This window comes from Argopecten irradians, chromosome 13, assembly GCF_041381155.1.
Source record: "Argopecten irradians isolate NY chromosome 13, Ai_NY, whole genome shotgun sequence".
In the NCBI taxonomy this organism is placed as follows: domain Eukaryota; kingdom Metazoa; phylum Mollusca; class Bivalvia; order Pectinida; family Pectinidae; genus Argopecten; species Argopecten irradians.
Window position 1 is genome coordinate 25,556,283 of NC_091146.1, and position 23,850 is coordinate 25,580,132.

Sequence of the window (23,850 nt, forward strand, 5' to 3'; positions counted from 1 at the left end):
TTCAAGTATGTATTGCATTCGATGAGATATTCGTTAAGAATGCCATCCATTGGTTAAAGGCAGCAATTTTTACAGTCAACGACCTTGTTAAAAACACTGATGATATGACTTTTTATTCATTTGATGAATTTCTTCAAAATTTCAGGATTAATACAAATTTCCTTCAGTATCATGGTGTAGTTACTGCAGTGAATAGCTACGCTTTCTTCAAGAGTATAATTTTCAAATGAAAAGGCTAGCCCAACCTTTCTTGCCACATCTATTAGAAATATTTTTTATGAATAAAAAGGGGTCTAAAGATTTCTACAAATGCTTAATTTCACCACCTCCCACTCCAAATGGTATCAAGAAATGGAATGAATATTTTGATTTTGAATTTGATAATGAAAAATGGCAAAAAAATACTTAAAATACCCTTTTCTGTCACAAAAAGTTCCAAACTACAATGGTTTCAGGTTAGAATTATACACCATATTTTAGTAACGAATACTTTTCTTTACAAAACAAAGTTGTATCCTAGCCCATTATGTTCACTCTGTAATAAGGAAAGAGAAACTATTATTCACTGTATATGGGAATGTTGTGAAGTACAAAAGCTATTACAGCAATTTGAAAATCTGTGTGACATTTTATTTATTCCTGTTGTTTTAAATAAAGAATCATTTCTTTTTGGAATATTGTCTCCTGTAGCTAACATTGTTGATAACGAAATTATAATCTTAATCAAACACTATATATATAAAAGTAGATGTCTACATAAATCCTTAAGTCTTGATGCCCTCATCAATACTATAAAAGATCATTTCAATACTGTGAAATATACCACATATTATAAAAATGAAAACATAAAAAGGAAATTTGACAATAATGGGAGAAAATGGAAACATTTTATTGAAATGTAGTTATAAAAAATTAACATGCATGTGTGAAACCAAAACTTTGATTTTAATTCCTGACTTTGCCTTTTTAGAAAAAATGTATGTATGTATGTATGTCATATATGTATATAACTTCAACACTATATATGTACCTGTGCATGTATGCTTTGTAAGTATGCTTGTATATGTATCTATGTATGCATGTAAGTATGTATGTTTATAAGGAAATATGTAACTACTATACATATGATTTACAATATATGTGTGTATGTATAAATCTATGTAATAGATGTATGAATGTATGTATGTACTTCATATGATTGCAATTAATATACATGTATAATGTATATGGTATGTCGGAGTGAATGTGTATATGCTTGTATTATGTTATGTACTATAAAATGTCTTGAAAAATAAAAAAGAAATATAAAAAAAGAAAGCCATCCTGTCCGTGAGATTTACCTCTATTCAACCCCCTAATAGCCTTTTCAATTTCTTGAGTGGTACATGTAATGGGTTGATCTAAATCCTCAAACACAGTAGAGACATCCGTATTATCATTGTGAACCTGGTCATTATTATTAACAGAAAGCTCTTTGAAATGATCATTAAAATCAGACATTTGTGCTGCTGGATTAACACGTTTTCTTGGAGAATTTTTTTTTATAAAAATATCTAGGGTTACGTTCCAATGATCACCTTCTACCTTCGTATACATGTTCTTACGCTTCCTCTCTGCTATTTTGTATTCTCGTTTACTTGCATGTAGCTGTTGGCGATTACTGTGGGATTTGTCTCTATTAAATACTTTTAACTTATATAAATACCGACCTCTTAATCTTTGTAGTTCTTCGTCACATCATGGTTTGTTTTCCTCGGAAGCACGTGAATGAGACCGGAAGTTCTGGTCTGACCTAGCACGTGCTGACCTCTCAGGTCGCTTATCAGCCTGTTCTAATTTTAGCTTTCGTGAATGGAGATAGTAAATTTGTCAACTCGTGCGTAACATTGTAAACACATGTGTTTATACACTCAGGAGTTATGTCCCCTTCAATATATTACTTGCAGCGTTAATTCTATCAATAGGTTCTTAAAACCATCGTCCTATTTATACACAGACCTCTTAGTACCTGACATTAACATTATAACATGTACCAGGTAAATCTGATTTAATTTGGATATGTAGAGGAGCGTGATCTGAAAATTCTGTGAAACTACCCACAATAAAATTATCAATAATTGAAATTAGCTGGGGATGCACAAGAAGATAATCAATTACACTCATATCGCTTCTACCATGGAATGTAAGATCACTGGAGAAAGTAAATTTATTTCTTCCGTTCATTATTCTTAGACCAGATGCCTTACATAGATTTAACAGTCTTGTACCATATTCATTCAATACCGTGTCAGGATTAATTCTATTGTCAATGTCAACATCTGTATCATATGTAATAAAACTTTGCAAATGTTGTTGTATGTTCTGATTTATATAATCTTGTCTAATGAAATCATCATCCATACGTGTTCTGCTATTCAAGTCACCAAAAACCATAACCTCACCATTTCTTGAATATTCAGCAATACAGCTTTCAAGGTCAAAAAATAAATCACAATTATAATACTGATAGTAATTGGAATTGGCAGGAGGGATGCATACACCCGCTACATATAGATCATTTTAACTGCCTAGTAATACTTTATATCTTATCCAGGCTATTGCATAAAAAGTATTTTATCAACTGTGACATTTTTGTTAAGATTTTGGTTGATCAAAATAGCATGTGCGTGTCTTGTCAATTTTCGTGGGATACAAAAAACAATCATATCCACAAAAGTTAAGGGAAAAATCATTTGCTATCCAACATTCAATAAAAAATACAATATCGTATGTACTTATATAATTAGTAAAAGCTTTTTCATCTAATTTACTATTGAGACCACCATTAATGTTCCATGAGACTATCTTTATATGTCTCTTAGTGTGTCCAATCTCTGCGTGTTCTTATTGTTTTCCAGCTCGTCCTTTCTGTGGTCTTTTCTCATTCCGTGTACCGGTAGCATGCTTACATGGGCCTGTTTACAGGTTCCCATCGATATAGAGCTTGTCCTTCACCATTACGGTGACCGCCTTATATCCCTACGGCCCAATAGTCCGAAGGCCCGTCAGTCCGAAGGCCCATTAGTCCTAAGGCCCGTTAGTTCGAAGGCCCAATAGTCCGAATGCCCGATAGTCCGAAGGCCCGATAGTCCGAAAACAGATAATATAATTTGGATTTATATGCGAACAGTACTTGAAATGAAACAAACATTTATTACAGTTTTCGATGCAAAAGATTTGTTGTAATCTTGCTAAGGTATACTTACATGTATGTGACTATATAATTGATACGGAAAATGATATGAAACAACGAAATGTAGCGTATTTTCAAAAAGAGCATTATCTTGAAAGACATAAACGTATCTGATATTAAAGAGTATAATTTTTTATATGTACAATGCAATCCTGTTTAATATTTCCCCCCCAAAATATCATTATGCGGACCATTTCCATCATTATGGGTAGAATAAACAATTCAAAGAATGGGGAAGCAAAAATAAGTCGTTAAATACATGTATATATTGTACAATATAACGACGTTTACAGGTATAATAAAAGTCATTTTTCGGTAAGATTTGATTATATACATTATTAATTCATGGAGCAATGTTAATCGAATGCAATACAGTGTACAAAAGGCTAACAATCGGACATTTTAAATCTTGCATATTTGTAAGATAATCCATAGAATGTATGCTTGTGAGATATAAAATGTAAGATGCTATTTTTATTATTTTTTTTTATTTTGATGTAATTTTGACCTGGCATTGCTCCATGAAAAAATGACAACTTGCTGTACATAGAAATTGTCAGATCAGCAGTGCCGAAAAATGTTTTCGTCAAAATACTTTAATTATAACAACTCTATAACTTGCAATATTTACTTATTTTTGGACTAACGGGCCTTCGGACTATTGGGCCGTAGGGATATAAGGGTGTCACACTATTACGACCCGTTTCCCCTCGTCGCACGCTTTCTTACACACATGCCATAACTCTTGACGGAGAGCTTGTATTTCCTTCGGGTACTGCTCACTTATGTAGATATCTGACCCAATCAGTTTCCTAGAATTTTTGCGTACATCTTCCCGTTGGTGATATGAACTGAATTTAGCAACAATGGGTCTAGGTTTCCCGCCTCGTTTCTCCCCAAATCTGTGAGCTCGGTCGATGGCTACGTTATCAATATTAAGCTTATCGCGACACAGGTCACGGACAAGCTGTATACAGTCCTCGCGCACTGTCGTGTCGGACTCGTTCACTTCCTGAATTCCAAAAAACAGCAAATTGTCTCGCATTGAACGTGATTGTAAATCAACAACTGACTTTGATAGGTTTTTACATTGCAACAGGGTGGTATCTAAGTGCGCTTTCATAGAGTTTATTTCCATGCTGAGACTTTTCATTTCTTTATTATCCTGCTCGAACTTATCACTCAAAAGCTGTTGACTTTTCTCCACCTTCCCCACTCTGTCGCTGAGATTTTTAACATCAGTTTTGACTTCACTCAAAGATCTTTCTATCAAGTCCAGTTTTCCCAATCTCTTATTTATGCCATCTACTTTTTCCATAAGAGACAATGCCCACTCTGGGGCAGTTTCTGAACTGGTTGTACTTGAACTGCTTGGGGAGGCACAGGTCATGGGTACAGATATAGCTTAGTCCGCATACCGTTCGCGTTAATGATGAATCTAGTCCGAGTCAGATTCGCTCCGCCCCCTCTGATTGTGCACTGATTTTATAGGATATGTGTTTTGTGATCACAACTTCAGGGATAATTTTAGAGTAGCCCTTTCGACTATGATCCTCAGATTTTGAAAACGATTCCTTTGTTTCAGGAAATTTCGTAATATTTCTTTGTTAATAGCCCCTCTAGAATTGTCAAATACTTAAAAATGACCAACACATATTTCATTTAAAATGATCCTTGCAGCATGCTCAATATATCAAGTACAATGTACTTCTATTTTGTGATACATAAAAATGAGGAAAACACATATATTCAGGGAAGCCTATCTAAACCCAAAAGTGCAATGAGAAATTGGGCTTTGTAGCCAAGTGGTCACAACAAAAGGTCATATAATGTAAAATTTACCATTTTGTTTGCGCCATAAAGAAATTGATCTTATTAAGAAGGTGATCATTAGACAGAAATAGTCATTAAGGAATGCTTTATTCTAATTACAAATATCATTTGTTTGCAATATCGTGAACATAATTGGTGTGTAGCATTGTTAACATGTCATAGACAAAGGGTGAATATTGGAGTAAATAAGGATTGGTAAAGGGGACAGCCAGAGCTAGGTGAAATTTGTGATAACAACTTAATTTATGTATACCTTAATAGGGAAATTAATGGCAAAATGTGATCAGAGGGGACAGCTGTTAAATATAAACAGACTGGGACCCAAATACTGGCCTAAAGGGAATAAGGGGGAAGGCAACTTGAGACTCTGATGATGAAGGTTAGGAATGTTATTTATGTTATTTAATTGTTTGGTTCATGTCCCTTGTTTATTTGGTACCATACATGTATAATATATAGCCTTATTCCAGTTTAGGCAACGAGTACCAATACTGTAATTCAGCTTGGCTTCAATAAAGGAAATCGTTGACATGGATACCTGCATTTTCTTTCCTCTCTGCTCTGGGATTTATTATACATGTTTATGCCATAATTCGATCAGCCACTGATGTGATCAAATTGATCCATGTACCTCTACGGGAATATTATGTGAATTTAAATTTAATGCTAAGGTAAGTAAAATTATTTCAACACATTATACCATTAATGCACATGTATTACTACCACCGCTATGCTCACTAAGCCTCGTTTTCGTTCAAAGATGAATATTCATGAGCTAATATTAAGAAAGGTCTATTGCACACACGGGAGGCCGTCATTAAACGGCACTGGTCCTTAATAGGGCATTAATCTGATAAAAAAACAGTGCTAATTAACATCGGATATTAAAAAAACAATGACATTGGTTTGGTTTATTTAAAAAAAAAAATACTGTTATATCCGGTTGTCACGAATATTTAACCCACCAAATGATTTTTAAACTCCGATCAACGAAAGAAAATTTCCATGAATATTTCATTTATACAGTACATCTATCCCGGGCTCGTGCATGTGAAGAGTAGAGGCGCGTGCATGGCAATTACGCGTAAATGATATCTAGGTATGTCAAGCGTCCGCAGCACAATGATCACGTGATGGACATGCGGCTGTAACTTTCTCCACATAATTCCAACCCTTGGTGTAATATAGGAGTGAGATCAGGAAACCTACTTACTATGCACATGTGAAATAGTAATATATTTGATTTTAAGGTAAAGCACTGGACAGTTTTCGATTATACAGTTTGACTGGTTGGACCTAGTTGTTTGTTTATGAATTAAAGACGGATCTGGTGATTTTATTTTGTTTTCAAACGAGCCTAGACAAAGCCTTCATAGGTCTACATACAAAACTACAAGTCGGTCAGTATTCATTTTTGAAACAATTGCTTTAACAAACCATCGAACCGGCTGTTCCGAATAAACGAAAACGGCCTTGGGATTTTCGAAACAAGATGTAAACTTTGATTATGGATAGGGTCAAGCATTCTCGTATGTAAGAAAACGTTTAATGATATAAACAAAAATGTCAAACAGTGACAAAGATTTAATTACACTTTAATACAACGCGATAAACATCTATAAATAAGCATTAATGCAAGTACGAAAATTCTCACATACTATTTGTCTTCAATAAATTAGTTTTGATGAACTAAATTAAGCCGTGGAAATCATTAAAAAGGCACGGGCATACATGTAAATATAAACATTTACACAAACTCATAATGTATACACTATAATGATGTATGTTTTCTATGCTCTATGTATGTTTAGATAGAAACATATCGAAAGAAGTCACAGTGTAATTACCAATATCACCGTGAAATTTATAAGTACACCAAAATCTTGGTTCAACAGACGATAATATAAGATCCACTAACAGAATGGCTAATACAAAAATATTCTATATACAATTACCGATGAAAAGAAAATATCACAAACATAATGTATTGGTAAGTAAAAAATTCAATAGTAACTTAACGTTACATGGGTAAGATCATATTCAAATGGTACAGGTGGCAAATGATTTAGAAATAAGGTAAGATTCCATGCTGATAGAACATAATTATTTTCTCACATGATTTCTTCTCCACTTGGAAAAAATGTTTTTAACGACCTGAACGTAGATTCCTATTAGAGAAAAATGTTTGCCTACATTCCATGTTAGATAGGTTACAACACCCTACAAATGACATCGTAAGTCATAGAGTTACGATACATATTAGCTTTACATCATCGTATTAAAGGCCCACTACCTTTCCGGAGCAAAATTTAAAGGTTTCTTAAAAACATTAATAACAAAAGAAAATACATATCGATGGCTAAGATGAGGTTACAACACCGAACATATGCATGATTTCCTGTATAATGTACGATAACAGTGGAGATTCATTTCGCTGTTTTGCCGTCTGGCGCAGTGATAGTCAGCTACCGCGCGGCATTTAGGACGACGGCGGGAAACATAAAACGACCCGCGTTATGAAAATTAACATTTTATTTATTCTAATTAAACAGTTCTGAAGGTGATGATAAGTGTGCTAGTAAACGTATAGTTAATAACTTCTGCGACTCTACAAAATTATTGATCTCGTTATACATTCCTATTTTAAAAATTAAAAGCCGTTTCGGAAAGGTAGTGGCCCTTTAAAGTTACTAAATCATTAGATTTACATAGATTTATTAAGGTTTTTGACTTCCAACAAACGTTCTTATACCTGAAATTAGAAAGTTTTCAAAATTACAACATTCAATTTGAACTATTGGCAATGTTTATCAACGTTAAAATATCGCCAAACACAACAAGAAATTGTATCTGTCGGCATTGACTGTTTACAACGGAAAGAACCGAGTGCATATTTGAATTCGAAATCGAGGTCGCTGAAAATCTCATCCGGCTAGTGGATATAGATGTAATAACAACACTAAGAGGCAACTTTTATTTTATCGGTTACATTGGCCTGATTAAGCGTAATAGCCGATACATTTACCACAGGTGTTCGTTTCTAATATAAATATAAGTATAATACTGGGTCAAGGACCCAGTATTATACTTATACTTATATTAGAAACGAACACCTGTGCATTTGCAGCGTATCTCAGTGGCGTAGGAAGATGAAACGTAATTGAGGGTAGGGGGGGCAACTTTATTAAAATAGACAAGACGTTAAGTTTCATAATGCAGGTCGTATTATGTTTCCCGACGTCGTGTTAGTTGAATATTTCAGCGCCAGGCGGTAAAACTTCAACTTCGTTAGTGTTGTAACCTCATCTTTGGCCATCATTATCAATTTTACTATGTTATAATTGTTTTAAAGATACTTTCATTTTTTTGTTTCGGAAAGGTAGCCTAGTGGCCCTTTCACGATTATCATGAAGTTGATTATCTTTTAAAGATACAGTGCATTTAGCATTTCAATTATCATTCTTCAAAAATGAATTGTCATAAGAACTATGACAGCTAACTGTGAACAGAACAATTCGTCAAGCTTTCCTATTATTGCTTCCTAATAAATAATGCTGTATGGTAGCCTTCTTAGCTTTTTGGGAAGCTATAATACGTGTATACATTTATAGACAGTGACGTCGATAAAAGGAAATTAATGAATACGCAAATTGCAATGCGAGCGCCGAAGGTGCGATATTTTGGTGTTTGGGGGGCCGAGAGTCTCCTACGAGAAAAACAATTACGATTTAGAATGGCTAAGATGAGTTTAACGATGCATTTTGATGAATTTTCGAGCGCCGAATACGCGAGAATTTGGTGTTTGAGGGGTCCGGGGGTCTTCCCCGGGAAAAAATATTACGATTTAGAATTTTACGATGCATTTTGATGAATGTGGGAGCGCCCGAACGCGCGAGAATTTGGTGTTTGAGGGGGTCCGGGGGTCTCCCCCGGGTAAAAATATTATGATTTAGAATGGCTGTGATGAGTTTTACGATGTATATTAATGATTTTAAAGCGTTCTTAACATGATACTTTTTTTTTTTATTTAAAGTTACCTGCATTTAGAAATGATAATTGTGAATGCCGTCATATCATTATGCAACTCTGCTCGATCTGAACATACCGGCTTCACACCATCGGCACATTGTTGTTTAACTCAAAATAATAATGAATTAATTGTCTTGCTATGTCATATAAACAAAAACAAATGAATCTTTTAAGATACATTTTTAAAATAGTACGTAGAATCCCTTGATTGACATTTTTAGTCTAGTTCATGTGTATTGAATTTTTACTGTTAAACGTTTCAACATTATATGCATACATGAACGTTTAAGGAAATGCGCCATTGTCTAAAATAAAGTACGAAAATGTCAAAAAGACATGTTTGCCCCCGTCCTGGGAAACGGGGAGGCAATTGCCCCCCCCCCCCCCCCGACCCCCTCCAACCTCGACCCCCACCTTCCACACCCCCCTCCCCTGCTTCCTACGCCCCTGTATCTACATTGCCAAGTAAAACAGCATACGTTCTGTGAAGCTTTAGAGTATTTGATGGAAATATGACAAGAAGTGAGAGGTATTTTCACCCGTTAATTATGTATATATTATACATGAATACATGTGTACATGTACATTATTAAGCAAACATATACATAGGTCTACAATGTAAGGTATATTTTTGCTTTGAATACATAAAAGTACACATAAAATGTAGATATATAGTTAGGCTGATTGTTTTAAGTAAATCAGATGGAAACAAGTTATATAACTAGTGACATGTATGGGAATGTCCATTAGACGGATAGACACTATAACCAAGGATATATAGGGAATTTCCATTAGACGGATACATATTATAGCAGAAACATATATACATATATATGTATATATGTTTCTGATTATAGCTAGGGCTATATAAGGAATGTCCATTAGACGGATAAAGACTATAACTAGAGATATATAGGGAATGCCCATTAGACGGATAGACATTATAACTAAGGATATATAATGTATACGGAATGTCAAATATTGATATAATGATAAAAGAAATACACGTACTTACTTAGTCCGCTAAACATGCCTATATTATTAGTTTTTCCCCATTTTTTCCTTATTATAAAGTCTATATATTAGGCCAATTTTTTAAAAGCCTAATAATATTGGCAGGTTTAGCGGAGTAGTACATAATATCATGACAAATGAAAATAAAATAATGGTAGAAGCAAGTATAAAACCATATATATATAATGAAAACCCTTCTTTATGGCTACACTGTACAAAAACCTGTACAGTATAGGATTATTTACACTTAGAAACTCTTCACAAAACTTTTGCATACGTTTCAACGTTTATTAGATTAACACAGTAATCAGGAACCTGTAGTCGATAAATTTGTGTTTTCAGTCGATAGCAGATATGTCCATTAGACAGATGAGATTTCCTTCGATCGGATGTTTGGAATGTTCACGCGTCGCGCATGCACATAGGGGTTGTTTACACTCGCCGAAAGATAATGATATGAAATAGTGACTAGGTCGTTCCTATTTATTTTCAGTTTTTCTCCATTTTGAACAAAATAGTTATACAAACTTTTAAATTTTGTTATTAACACAAAGTACACAACTTTTACAATTAATTTAAGTCCTATAATTCTTTTTATCTTTTATTACATGATTTTTTAGCGATTTAGTCCCTTTAAGGCATAGAATTACGATAAATAAATTGCATATTAAAAAATAAATCACATTATAAATTACAGGATCAACATGTCAAAAAATTACGCTGGACTACTCAAATTTTCATTTTACGGACACAAATTTTAAATCAAAGTAATGGAAGTACTGCTGTCAAAACTTCTACAATTCATCCCTGAAAACAATTTTGGACTCTTTTACTTGAATAATAAGAACAGTCCATTATGAAATTACAGGGGTGACTATAATCTTACTTGAGTAAGCTTTCTTAAGGTGATGACCGCCGACGATTTTTTTTTTATATATTTAAATCAGGAGTAGACCGATCAGTTTTTTTTCAGAAACAAACTTACTAACTTACTAATTTACATTATCACGATCATTGAACAGTTTGAGCTTCTTATTTTACACCAGAGAAAAAGTATAAAGAATAATTAATTGCACCATGAACAAATTACATGACACTATGCCCTTTATGGAATGTGGTACTGATTGCACAGACAACAGACAACAAAACACATAATTAGATAATTCTGTGTTAATTATACACGATTAAACATAAATCAGTTTCCATTTGATACATTTTTGTTTATGCTTTGTCGGGGGTGGAACATCTTTAAGTCATGCATTTATGTACCGTACAGTGGTTTTAACACGAGGGGTAAATATTACCTGGTTTTCTATACGGAGTAAATTCTTAGAGGTTAATATTTAACTCATTCGTAGAGCTCTTCGGACTTTTGTTCTTAGGAACATCAATTAGGTTCTGAACATTTCGCTGGTACTTTAATTAGAAGTCGCGGATTTCGGTAAAAACGTAAACATAGAGAAAATAAATACACCCCGAAATTTACTCGCTATACAGCATATTTTTTTCTTGTTGCACTTCTAAACCAAAGAACAATGCCCCCTTACATGTTTCTGAAAAAAACAGCAGAAAATCAAAGTCATAACTTCCGAATCATCATGGTGGACTTTCTCAGCGGTGCTGCTCTGTCTATCCAAGGGAACTTCTTCCAAACAATCGCAGTGGTATCCGATGCCCCGTTGTCGACCATGTAAAGGCCATTTAGGTTAGACTCGTGGCAAGTGTTGTACCACCAACCGCCTTTGTACTCCACCGCGCAATTGTCCTGGGTGAGATCGTTATCCCGGTCGTTCGTTGAGAAGTCTGACCCATCATGTGTCCCAAAGGCGTCAACTAAACAGGTACAAGTAAAGACAGAGGCGTGATAATACTGATAATGATGGTGATAATGATGATGATATGAAGAAGATGATGATTAATCTACAGGTATTTTTTGAAGATTGTGATCATGATGATGATAATGATGATATAATGGTGGTGATGATGATCAAAATGTTATAATGAATGATGATGATTATGGTGGTGGTAGTGGTGGTGAATATGATGATGATGATGATGATGATTATGATGATGATTATGATGATGATATAATGGTGATGATGATGATGATGATGATGATGATGATGATGATGATAAATGATGAAGATATAATGGCGGCGATGATGATGATGATGATTATGGTGATGATGATGCAATGATAATGATGATGTTGATGATGATGGTGATGATAATGATGATGATAATTTGATGATGATGATTCTGATAATGAAGATGATTTGATGTTGATGATGATGGTGATGATGTTGATGATGAAGACGATGACGATAATGATGATGATGATGTTGTGATTATGATGATGATGATAATGATAAGCTGAGATGATGAATGATGAAGATATAATGGCGGTGATGATGATGATGATGATTATGATGATGATAATGACGATGATGATGATGATAATGATGATGATAATGATGATAATAAGTTGAGATGATGAAGAAGAGGATGATGTAATGGTGGTGATGATGATTAGTTTATGATGATGATGATGATGATGATGATGATGATGATGATGATGATGATGATGATGATGATGATGATGATGATGATGATATTGATGATGATATGTCGAGATGATGAAGAGGAGGAGGATGATGAATGATGATGAATGATGTGACGATAGACTGTTGCAATTCTGCTTTATTTGTATATACAGAAAATGAATAATTACAAAAATATTTTTTTTTAAAAACTTGGACGTACTATATGATGAATAATAAAGATATAATGATGTTGATGATGATGGTGATAATGATGATGATGATGATAATGATGATGATGATGATAATGATGATGATGATGATAATGATGATGATAAGTTGAGATGATGAAGAGGATGATGATGAATGATGATGAATGATGTGACGATAGACAGTTGCAATTCTGTATATCCAGAAAATACTTTGAAAAATAAATCATTACAGAAATATTAAAAAAACTGGGACGTGCTGTATTCGATGTAAATTCCATCCCTACTCTCTTGTAGGGAAAAGGTTGAAGTTATATAAACTTTTAGTTTTGTAATAGCAAATATGTTTTGTTCCTGGCAAGTAGTACACGTACCTAAAACGTTACCGGTGAATCCCGAGACGGATAATCTGTAATTCTGAGCCTCATTAGCTACATGGAAAGACGAGTATTGGGCATATCCTGTAGTTCCGTCCCATCCCTCCAGTTCAACGCGGAGGATCACTGGGATGCTCGTCAGCAGGTGGATGTTGTCATTTCCTGGGGTCGAAAAGTGAAAAGTGAATCATTTTATATCCTATAATCCGCCTGATAACCAGTGATTGTGCCCCTGTGATATTTTCGTATATTTTCATGACCAAATATGACCAGATCGGACATGAACATAACAGGTATCAATGTTAATACACTACAGGATGACTTACCAAGCCAAAAGTTTCCCTGTAGATCCCCAAATCCATTCTTATAGTCAGCCCAGTTCCGATAGAAAACCACATCTGCATTTATTCGCCTCTGGATCACCTGTTTACAATTGCAAACGCATTGCCAAATTTTCATTTTATCACAGAAAAGTACAATGTATTATAATGGACAAAATTTTAAATACTAATACGTAAGAATTTTGTAGAAGGGAGGTGGAGGGACCATGACGGTATAATGTGACCATGAGGAAAGAGCTTTATCTTTTTTAGTCCAATACCTTAATGGTCAGGTATAAACTCACTATCCCTATATACTTACTCTACTAGTCCCATACCTAAATGACCAGGTATAAACTCGTTGTCTCTATATACTTACTCTACTAGTCCGATACTTAAATGACCAGGGATAAACTCGCTGTCTCTATATACTTATTCTACTAGTCCGATACCTAAATGACCAGGTATAAACTCGCTGTCTCTATATGCTTACTCTACTAGTCCGATACCTAAATGACCAGGGATAAACTCACTGTCTCTATATACTTACTCTACTAGTCCCATACCTAAATGACCAGGTATAAACTCACTGTCTCTATATATTTACTCTACTAGTCCGATACCTAAATGACCAGGTATAAACTCGCTGTCTCTATATATTTACTCTACTAGTCCCATACCTAAATGACCAGGTATAAACTCGGTGTCTCTATATACTTACTCTACTAGTCCCATACCTAAATGACCAGGTATAAACTCGCTGTCTCTATATACTTACTCTACTAGTCCAATACCTAAATGACCAGGTATAAACTCGCTGTCTCTATATACTTACTCTACTAGTCCCATACCTTAATGACCAGGGATAAACTCGGTGTTTCTATATACTTACCCTACTAGTCTAATACCTAAATGACCAGGTGTAAACTCGGTGTTTCTATATACTTACTCTACTAGTCCCATACCTAAATGACCAGGTATAAACTCGGTGTCTCTATATACTTACTCTACTAGTCCGATACCTAAATGACCAGGTATAAACTCGCTGTCTCTATATACTTACTCTCGACTAGTCCCATACCTATATATATAGCTAAATGACCAGGTATAAACTCGCTGTCTCTATATACTTACTCTCGACTAGTCCCATACCTAAATGACCAGGGATAGACTCGCTGTCTCTATATACTTACTCTCGACTAGTCCCATACCTATATGACCAAGGATAAACTCGCTATCTCTATATACTTACTCTACTAGTCCGATACCTAAATGACCAGGTGTAAACTCGGTGTTTCTATATACTTACTCTACTAGTCCAATACCTAAATGACCAGGTGTAAACTCGCTGTCTCTATATACTTACTCTACTAGTCCAATACTATATGACCAGGTTTAAACCCACTATCTCTATATGCTTACTCTACTAGTCCGGTACCTAAATGACCAGGTATAAACTCGCTGTCTCTATATACTTACTCTACTAGTCCCATACCTAAATGACCAGGTATAAACTCGCTGTCTCTATATACTTACTCTACTAGTCCCATACCTAAATGACCAGGTATAAACTCACTGTCTCTATATACTTACTCTACTAGTCCCATACCTAAATGACCAGGTATAAACTCGCTGTCTCTATATACTTACTCTACTAGTCCCATACCTAAATGACCAAGGATAAACTCGCTATCTCTATATACTTACTCTACTAGTCCAATACCTAAATGACCAGGTATAAACTCGGTGTCTCTATATACTTACTCTACTAGTCCGATACCTAAATGACCAGGTATAAACTCGCTATCTCTATATATTTGCTCTACTAGTCCCATACCTAAATGACCAGGGTATCTCTATATATTACTCTACTAGTCCTACCTAATGACCAGGATAAGTATCTATATATTTACTCTACTAGTCCGATACCTAAATGACCAGGTATAAACTCGGTGTCTCTATATACTTACTCTACTAGTCCCATACCTAAATGACCAGGTATAAACTCACCGTCTCTATATACTTACTCTACTAGTCCAATACCTAAATGACCAGGATAAACTCGTGTCTCTATATATTACTCACTACCTAATGTCTTTATCTACTAGTCCATACCTAATGACCAGGTATAAACTCGTGTCTCTATATACTTACTCTACTAGTCCATACCTAATGACCAGGTATAAACTCGGTGTCTCTATATACTTACTCTACTAGTCCCATACCTAAATGACCAGGTTATAAACTCACTGTCTCTATATACTTACTCTACTAGTCCCATACCTAAATGACCAGGTATAAACTCACTGTCTCTATATACTTACTCTACTAGTCCCATACCTAAATGACCAGGTATAAACTCGCTATCTCTATATACTTACTCTACTAGTCCCATACCTAAATGACCAGGTATAAACTCGGTGTCTCTATATACTTACTCTACTAGTCCCATACCTAAATGACCAGGTATAAACTCGCTATCTCTATATACTTACTCTACTAGTCCCATACCTAAATGACCAGGTATAAACTCGGTGTCTCTATATACTTACTCTACTAGTCCAATACCTTAATGACCAGGTATAATCTCACTACCCCTATATACTTACTCTACTAGTCCGATACCTAAATGACCAGGGACAAACTCACTGTCTCTATATACTTACTCTACTAGTCCAATACCTTAATGACCAGGTATAATCTCACTGTCTCTATATACTTACTCTACTAGTCCAATACCTTAATGACCAGGTATAAACTCACTGTCTCTATATACTTACTCTACTAGTCCCATACCTAAATGACCAGGACAAACTCACTGTCTCTATATACTTACTCTACTAGTCACATACCTAAATGACCAGGTATAAACTCGCTGTCTCTATACTTACTCTACTAGTTGCATACATCCATGCATATGGCCAATCATAAACTTATCTTTCGGGGTAAGAAAAATGTCATGTTTACGTCATCACATTATGTACAAATACATGGTCCTCCCCACCTAATAACACCTTTTTCATCCACACATGAAAATAGTTCATCCTTTACAGCTTTCGGGGTACGTGTAGGTGATATTAATATTGGCTTTATTAGGTAAGCATTTGTTTATACTCAGCATGCAAATTCTAAAATTTTAAAAATGACGTCCTACAGTTTGCTGTACTCACAATCCACGGGCTATCCGCTGTATCCATGTCTAAGTACACTTGGATAGTCGGTCCACCTGCTACAGGATAGTCGTACACGTCGGAGGCTGCAATGTATAGAACATTCCATGCACTCCGTGCGGAATCTACGGCGGTACAGATGCCAGTCCGCTAAAGTTGCCTATATTATTAGGCTTTTCTTAAATAAAATTTGTTCCTAATATATGGTCTATATATTAGGCGATTTAAAAAACAAAACAAAAAAAACAAACAAAAAAACAAAAAATAACACAATAATATAGACAGGTTTAGCAGACTATGCAGATGCATGACATAGATATATGGTTTTTGATGTATGGTAAACATGTATTTACGTACTAAGTTCTTCAACGACGCCATTCCCGATACTCCAGTGGTTACTATCACTGACGTTATATCCAACCCTGGACTATCTCATTGTAGAACCGGAGGCAAAAGAACTGAACAGGTAATTTATTCCTTTGATGTACATGAAGGCCGTATAATAACGGTACCCTGTGTTTGACTGTGTGGCTTTGGACTTGTGCGTTTAATTTTTTTTCTCCTGGGCTGCCTCCAGTTTTACTATGAAATAGTCCAGGAGTGGATATAACGTCAGTTATAGTAACCCCTGGAGTATCGAGGATGCAATAACCCTAGCTGTTTATAGGGCGTATTTACCAATTTTACACTACCGTAGATGTAAAGTTTATTTCATTCTCCAGAACACAGTTAGGATGTTAAAACATCACATTTAGTGGATACAAATTTAGACAATAACCATGCGACTGACCCTAAGTTTTTACCCCCGACCTTAATTTTTTTTCCCACATTTATACGAAAAAAATTAAAAGTCGCGATTTCGACCTCAGACTCCGGCTCCAGCCTTTATTTTAGAGTTACCGATACTAAAAAAAAAGAACAAAACAACATCCCGACCGACCGACCCTATTTTTCCCCCAATGTAACCCTAAACATATAAAATAAAAGAAGTGTTTCTGCCCCCTATATCTAAGAATTTATGCTGCGTCCGCAAAAAAGAAATAACTCAAGCACCGTTTTTTTCACTTTTGAATATCCTTTGTGTATCAGATATTTTGTATTTGCATATTACACAGTTATCTGCCCTTGTGGGTAGGTAATGATTCATCATCAAGCTTTATTTTCCCCGTTAGAGGCTATTGAATACAATCAAATCCGCAAAAAAAATAAAAAAATAAAGAAAAGAATAATGAAAATAAACGCTAAATAGGTCGGAGCTCTCTGCTGGAATATACAACTTATGAATAAGTTATATAGCCGCGCTGTTCAGTAACGTTGGTTAACTTCAATGGTTCACAAAAGGCATCGCGTAACGCGTACAACATATTGAATTGACTTTATTAAGAACTGTCTTTGGTCTGCAATACTGGTGAAGGGGATTCCTGTACTGGCTCCTAAAAGGCTACGGGTGAAGGAGGAATGATCCAAATTTTCAATGAAATTGAAAATAGAAAGGTCAAGTTCAAATTGAATATCTTCCATGAAAGTTTTTCTTAGGGTGTCGTAGAATGTACATTCAGAACAAAGATGAACTGCAGCGGTGTCAAAAGACAAAACGATTGAGACCGCATACCTTTCCTAGTAAACAACTTGAGTTTCGCTCATAAAACGATGATGTCACAAGCGATTACTAAACGCAAGGGAGGTAACTATAAATTATGTAAAGACAGAATATAGCATCTTATTACTGTTTTTGTCCGCCTCTGTGCGAATGGCTTACTTCAACAATCGTTCCTGTTTATTTTCTCTTGCTCCCTTCAAGACGCTTTACACAACATCAAACATAGCAACGACCCTGAATAAGGATACACGAGAAAACAAATTAAATATCCGGATATCACTTTACTCAGTACATATATATGTTTTTATATATTTTGAAAAAATCCACTTAAATCCCAAAGCTTCTAAATAACTAATCAGTTTCTTGTTTGGGCCCTAGGGACGTAATACCTGAATCATATCTTTGAAATGGCTGATATTTCCTTTGACATAGAGAACGTTGTGGTTCCAAATCAATACTAATTTGTAATACATGGTTGAGATGGAAAAATGTTAAGACTCAGCCTTTATCTGTGTATACGTTACTGAGCAAATAATTCGCAATATCAATTGATCTTGGACCGTCATAGGCGAGTTTAGTTTTATTAGTTTAACGTCCTATTAACAGCCAGGGTCATGTAAGGACGTGTCAGGTTTGTTGGTGGAGGAAAGCCGGAGTACCCGGAAAAACGCCACCGACCAGCGGTCAGAACCTGGCAACTGCCCCACATAGGATTCGAACCCGCATCCCAGAGGTGGAGGGCTTGGGATAGGAAATATTTAACAACATTTCATTAAGATTTCTCTTTCAGTTTTGAAGAAGAAATCGAAAATGTAAATTGTTTACAGAAACACAATATGCAATGAATAAAAGAAATTAGATAATCGGATAGAAAGCAGCATACCGACTAATTAGTACTAGAGACAAAACAGCGTATTGATAATGCTTGTCGTAAATATCGTGAATGAATTATTCCACCGCTTTAGCATGAAAAAATGTAATATTTGAATATTTATAATTCTGGATACATGTGTACATCCTCGATATTCCAGGGGTTCCGATCAATTACGATCTCTACACCCCTGGACTATCTCATAGTAAAACTGGAGGCAACAGAATAGAACAGGTAACTTAGTCATTTGATGTACATCAAAAGAACCGTATAACGGTACACTGTGGTCGACTGTGTGGCTTTGATGTTAGGCGTCGCTCTCTCTGTAGTCATCAAATGAAATATTTGCTAGTCTGTGATTGGTCAAATGTTTTTCGCTGAGCTGCCTTCAATTTCACTATGAGATAGTCCAGGGGTGTAGAGATCGTAAGTGATCGGAATCCCTGGAATATCGAGGATGACATATGTCATGATCAATTAGACTGGAAATCAGGACTGAATCAATTTGAACCGAATTAATCCATTCATCTTGTTAAATGCCGTCTATCTTCACGAAACAAAAAACTGTTTCTTTAAAACAATATTAACGTGAGAAAATTAATATATCGATGACCTAAGAGGAGGTTAGAAAATCAAACGAATGCAAGTTTACCTGGAACGGGGTAATCTATGTTACCAATGAAAATTCATAACGCTTGGTACAGTTGTTTGACCGCACAACGTACCAAAAACTTCGCACATCAGGTTGTGCGGTCACAGGGGACATAACAAGACCCGCGTTGTAACATTAAACATTTAACTCATTATAACTTAATTGATGATGACGGTAATTGTAGGATTAGTGGTAGGCCAGTACCCTTTACGACTTTACAAAAATGTCTATCTCGTGTCACATTCCATTTTAAAAATCATAAGCATTTTGGGAAAGGTATTGCGTCTTTAACGATATGACACTTACGTGGTGGCTTTGTGAAGAATTTGGTAGAACTGGACGAGGCAGCAGTCAATCCCAGTAGTGCTTTGGAGTAGGTGTCACAGATTCTGTTGTTCTCCGTGTAAGCGAAAGACATACAACCATTTTCAGTCATGCAATATTTTGCGCACGTTGTCAGGCTTCGCATTTCCATGTTTGAAGTGAGTTTGTTTGAACTGACATCCGAAAAGTTAACTCTGCTGAATTGATCATTTTCACAAAGGCCCTCCCCGCCAGAAGGGTAGACAATTGTAAAAAGTAAAATAACACATTTAAGTTTCATTTTTTTCAGTATGTTTCAACATACATTGATCATACGAACTTTTGTATGGTTTCAGATAGTTCAAGTCCAAACGCAATTTGAGCCTTGTCTACAGGTAGTATACCATATCACAAAGAACATCTAGACACCTACCAACTGTAAAAAACACAGAATGGGGTCCACGACCTCGTTAAGTTTGTACACTCGTTATAAATAATACAATAACCAGACTCGGCAACTCCTAGCGTTATTCTAACGACTGTCACCAATGCGATATCTCATTAACGTTATATTAGAGGGACACATACATATGTACTTTTAAAACCTTATTTATTATGCACCGAGCACTTAACAGTTATGATCTAATTCGACCATCTCAGACGAATATAAATCATTTATTACCAAAGCACTGGATTGAGCATTTTCAGTTCTGATCTAATACGACCATCTCAAACGAATATAAATCATTTATCACCAAAACACAAATAATTGTACTTAGTGTCTTCTAAGTCGACCATACTGGCTGGGTGTTGATCAGTGCATTGTGTATATTTGTATTGTATAATGTACTTTTTTGTTGATCAATGCGCGACAATTTAATAAATTCTGATTTATTATTTATTGCTAGACTATAGGAGGAAGCCCCTGTAGGGAGCTTCGGTAGCATTTAATAGTTACATATTATAGTGAAATAGACAGACACTTTTTTTGTTGATTAATGCGTGACAATTTAATAAATTCTAATTTATTATTTATTGCTAGACTATAGGAGGAAGCCCCTGTAGGGAGCTTCAGTAGCATTTAATAGTTACATATTATAGTGAAATAGACAGACACTTTTTTGTTGATTAATGCGTGACAATTTAATAAACTCTGATTTATTATTTATTAATATTATCTTGTATGAGAGGACGCCCGTGTAGGAAGGACCAGTAGCATTTAATAGTTATATGTTAAAATGAAATAGACAGGCAGGAGAACAAAAGGATGACTGTGTCTTTGCATCCTGTCTCACGGTCCAGTTTAGTCGAATGCGCCCTAGCTTCTGTGGGAAAAGACGCATCTAATTCTTTATCTCGACTTAGAATGGTCTGTTGCATGGACATTATTTCTCGCTATGTGGGCATGCTTTCCAATACAAATGGGGTCAACCTATGTCACCGGAAATGATATACACGACAGTTTTAGTAAATTATATAAGACTCTTTTATATGTGGATATGAAGAATAGGGATATTCTACCCGAGGGTCACAAATGTTGTAAAACCCGAGGCTTGATTTTCCGCCATTTTGAATAAAATCCGAAAGAAAACGCGACAACAAGTTATTCTTAATATATGACAATTGCGTGATATTTTCTACTCAAATCCAGGTGATTGTATCACTTAAAGTAAATCCAGCCTAGTTTCTGAGAAAAAAGATGTGAAAATTGTACCAAAATATAGTAATTTTGTTAACGGTGTGATGTCACAAGGCCTTATTGCATGGGTAGCCATATTATGCATGCTATACATGTACAGCCTCAGGCGACATGAGTACAATGGGGACAACCTACGTCATCGGAAGTGATATCGGACACACAAAAACAATGAAAAAACGCCCGCTTCAATATGAAAATCGGCTGAAATTATGACATAAAAGCAATGCATATTCTAAACCTATCGCGCGTCAAAGACAGTGTATTGTTAGAGATTCTATGAAGCTATTAAATATCGTCAAACTAGCTCAGATAATGCAAACACCTCGACACAATATTTTTCGACAGCAGGGATATCGGTCACATTTTATTCAATAAACTGTTAAAAATTGTAAATAAATAAATGTTGCTGTCACAAAACCGTCCCGTTTACTAATATGTAATATATGACTGTTGAAAGAAAATATTTCCTTCATTATATCTGCTAGTGGAGAAACATAGACGGTGCTTAATTAGAAATTATGTACATGTAGTCGTTATTTACGTATTCATGCAACTCCAATGGATACCCCGTCAAAATACTTTTATTGAATTGATCTTTTTAACCCACCATCAGCAAATGGTTGGCGAGCTATGAAAATAGCCTTCCCCCATTGCTCGTCATCCGTCCGTCTTTAATTTCTGTTATTTCTCTGAAAGTACTGAAATCGATTTATTTCGATACCGCTACATGTATTTACCAGAGAGTATTAAGGATCTTTTTTTAAATTTCATGTTTAGAAAGTCATCTTTCTTGACTCTAATAGATGGACTTGTTGCTATGGTTCAAACTCAACAATGTGAGCTTAATACTTAATGAACCTTTCTGGAATTTTATAAGTACTACATGTATTCCTCTCTTTACTCTTGTTGTGCATAATGCACCAATGGGAAAACGCGGTAATCGACAACTTGAATTTCGTTACCATGTAGACATACAATTATCAAATATTTTGTTCGATATAGATATTTTGATAATCATTTTTAACATAGGATTGTATTTATTAATGCTCATTTTTGAGACAGATAAGATTACAAAATAATGAATATTTGGCTATATTGAAATTATTTGACTACTACGGTGCTTTATAGCATTCATATACATATATTTACTTTTTCACTGCAACCCTAATATGTATACTTACCAAGCGCATTTGACATTCAGGGGTGCATGATCTGATATTCGCTTATTTTTATGTGATGTCATAATTTTTGGTGCCATCGATCACAGAAAATGGCTGTTTCGTCCTTGAGGATATTGATTTTTTTCTTTATAGATATACATATCTTGGGATGTTATCATACAAGTGTTATCAAATGACAATATATTCATTAAATTTGATTCAGTTGACAATTAGGGGGGTATGAATGCCAACTGGACATCTGTTAATTCAACATGAAGCGCTAAAGATATTGGACCAACATGTTAAATTGACCGATTCGTAAATCCAATGGTAAATGTCACGATATCTCTTGGCCCTCCTGTTATCAACTGATTTGCTTTTATAATTTGTTTGCATATGAACATTTGTGCTATTGTTGTTAAGATATATTCTAAGTACCTTTTCAATCGTTATTGTGTGTTAAGTCTGTGGAGAAATTATTAGTGAACTGACATGTAGAACTGTACTAACGCTATCAGCTAAAAACCCTCAGTGATCCTGTGTATCATGTATTCACGTATTTCTGTAGCTTATAGATCAGTGTGCTTTTCCTTTTGTTTACATCGGATGCCTTTACATCTTTAAGTTTTTTTGTAGTTTCTTGTATATTGTCACTGCGAAAGTTTTTAAATTATACGCAATAAAAATAAGACAATGCAAGAACAAAGGGTGTGTGCAAAATAAAACTAAACAATATACAGTGTACGAATACCAAAGTATTCAGCAAAAAAAAAAGTTACGATAATAGTTCATGATGTATCATGTATCTCGGTAGTATTTCCTCTTTACCTGAATGATTAGT

At 35.1% G+C, this 23,850-nt stretch overlaps 1 protein-coding gene and 1 pseudogene across 2 annotated transcripts; both read right to left on the reverse strand.

Annotated features, from left to right (window-relative positions):
• Positions 1 to 23,850, reverse strand: part of LOC138305749 (zinc finger protein 208-like) — a 170,077-nt pseudogene that overhangs the window by 79,710 nt on the left and 66,517 nt on the right.
• On the reverse strand, positions 6,713 to 20,510 carry LOC138306720 (angiopoietin-related protein 7-like). Of its 2 annotated transcripts, XR_011205899.1 has the most exons (6): positions 20,154 to 20,510; positions 16,725 to 16,810; positions 13,561 to 13,657; positions 13,232 to 13,396; positions 9,574 to 11,941; positions 6,713 to 7,744 (listed from the first exon to the last, which is right to left on the reverse strand). XR_011205899.1 is itself a non-coding variant. In XM_069247182.1 (5 exons), exons 1-5 carry the CDS (start codon positions 20,449 to 20,451, stop codon positions 11,688 to 11,690), a joined length of 900 nt encoding a protein of 299 aa, XP_069103283.1. In that variant the 5' UTR covers positions 20,452 to 20,510; the 3' UTR covers positions 9,546 to 11,687. The 2 variants fall into 2 exon arrangements, 1 of the variants encoding a protein (XP_069103283.1); XM_069247182.1 differs by lacking the exon at positions 6,713 to 7,744 and having other exon boundaries at positions 9,546 to 11,941.

What these genes read in the sequence shown, in the direction of transcription:
- LOC138306720 (XM_069247182.1), bottom strand. Translation starts at nt 20,451, where the DNA reads ATGAAACTTAAATGTGTTATTTTACTTTTTACAATTGTCTACCCTTCT. An exon ending in ATTCTTCACAAAGCCACCAC is followed by an intron (nt 16,811 to 20,153) that starts GTAAGTGTCATA and finishes TATACATTGCAG; the next exon opens with CCTCCGACGTGTACGACTAT. An exon ending in ACAGGGAAACTTTTGGCTTG is followed by an intron (nt 13,397 to 13,560) that starts GTAAGTCATCCT and finishes TTTCGACCCCAG; the next exon opens with GAAATGACAACATCCACCTG.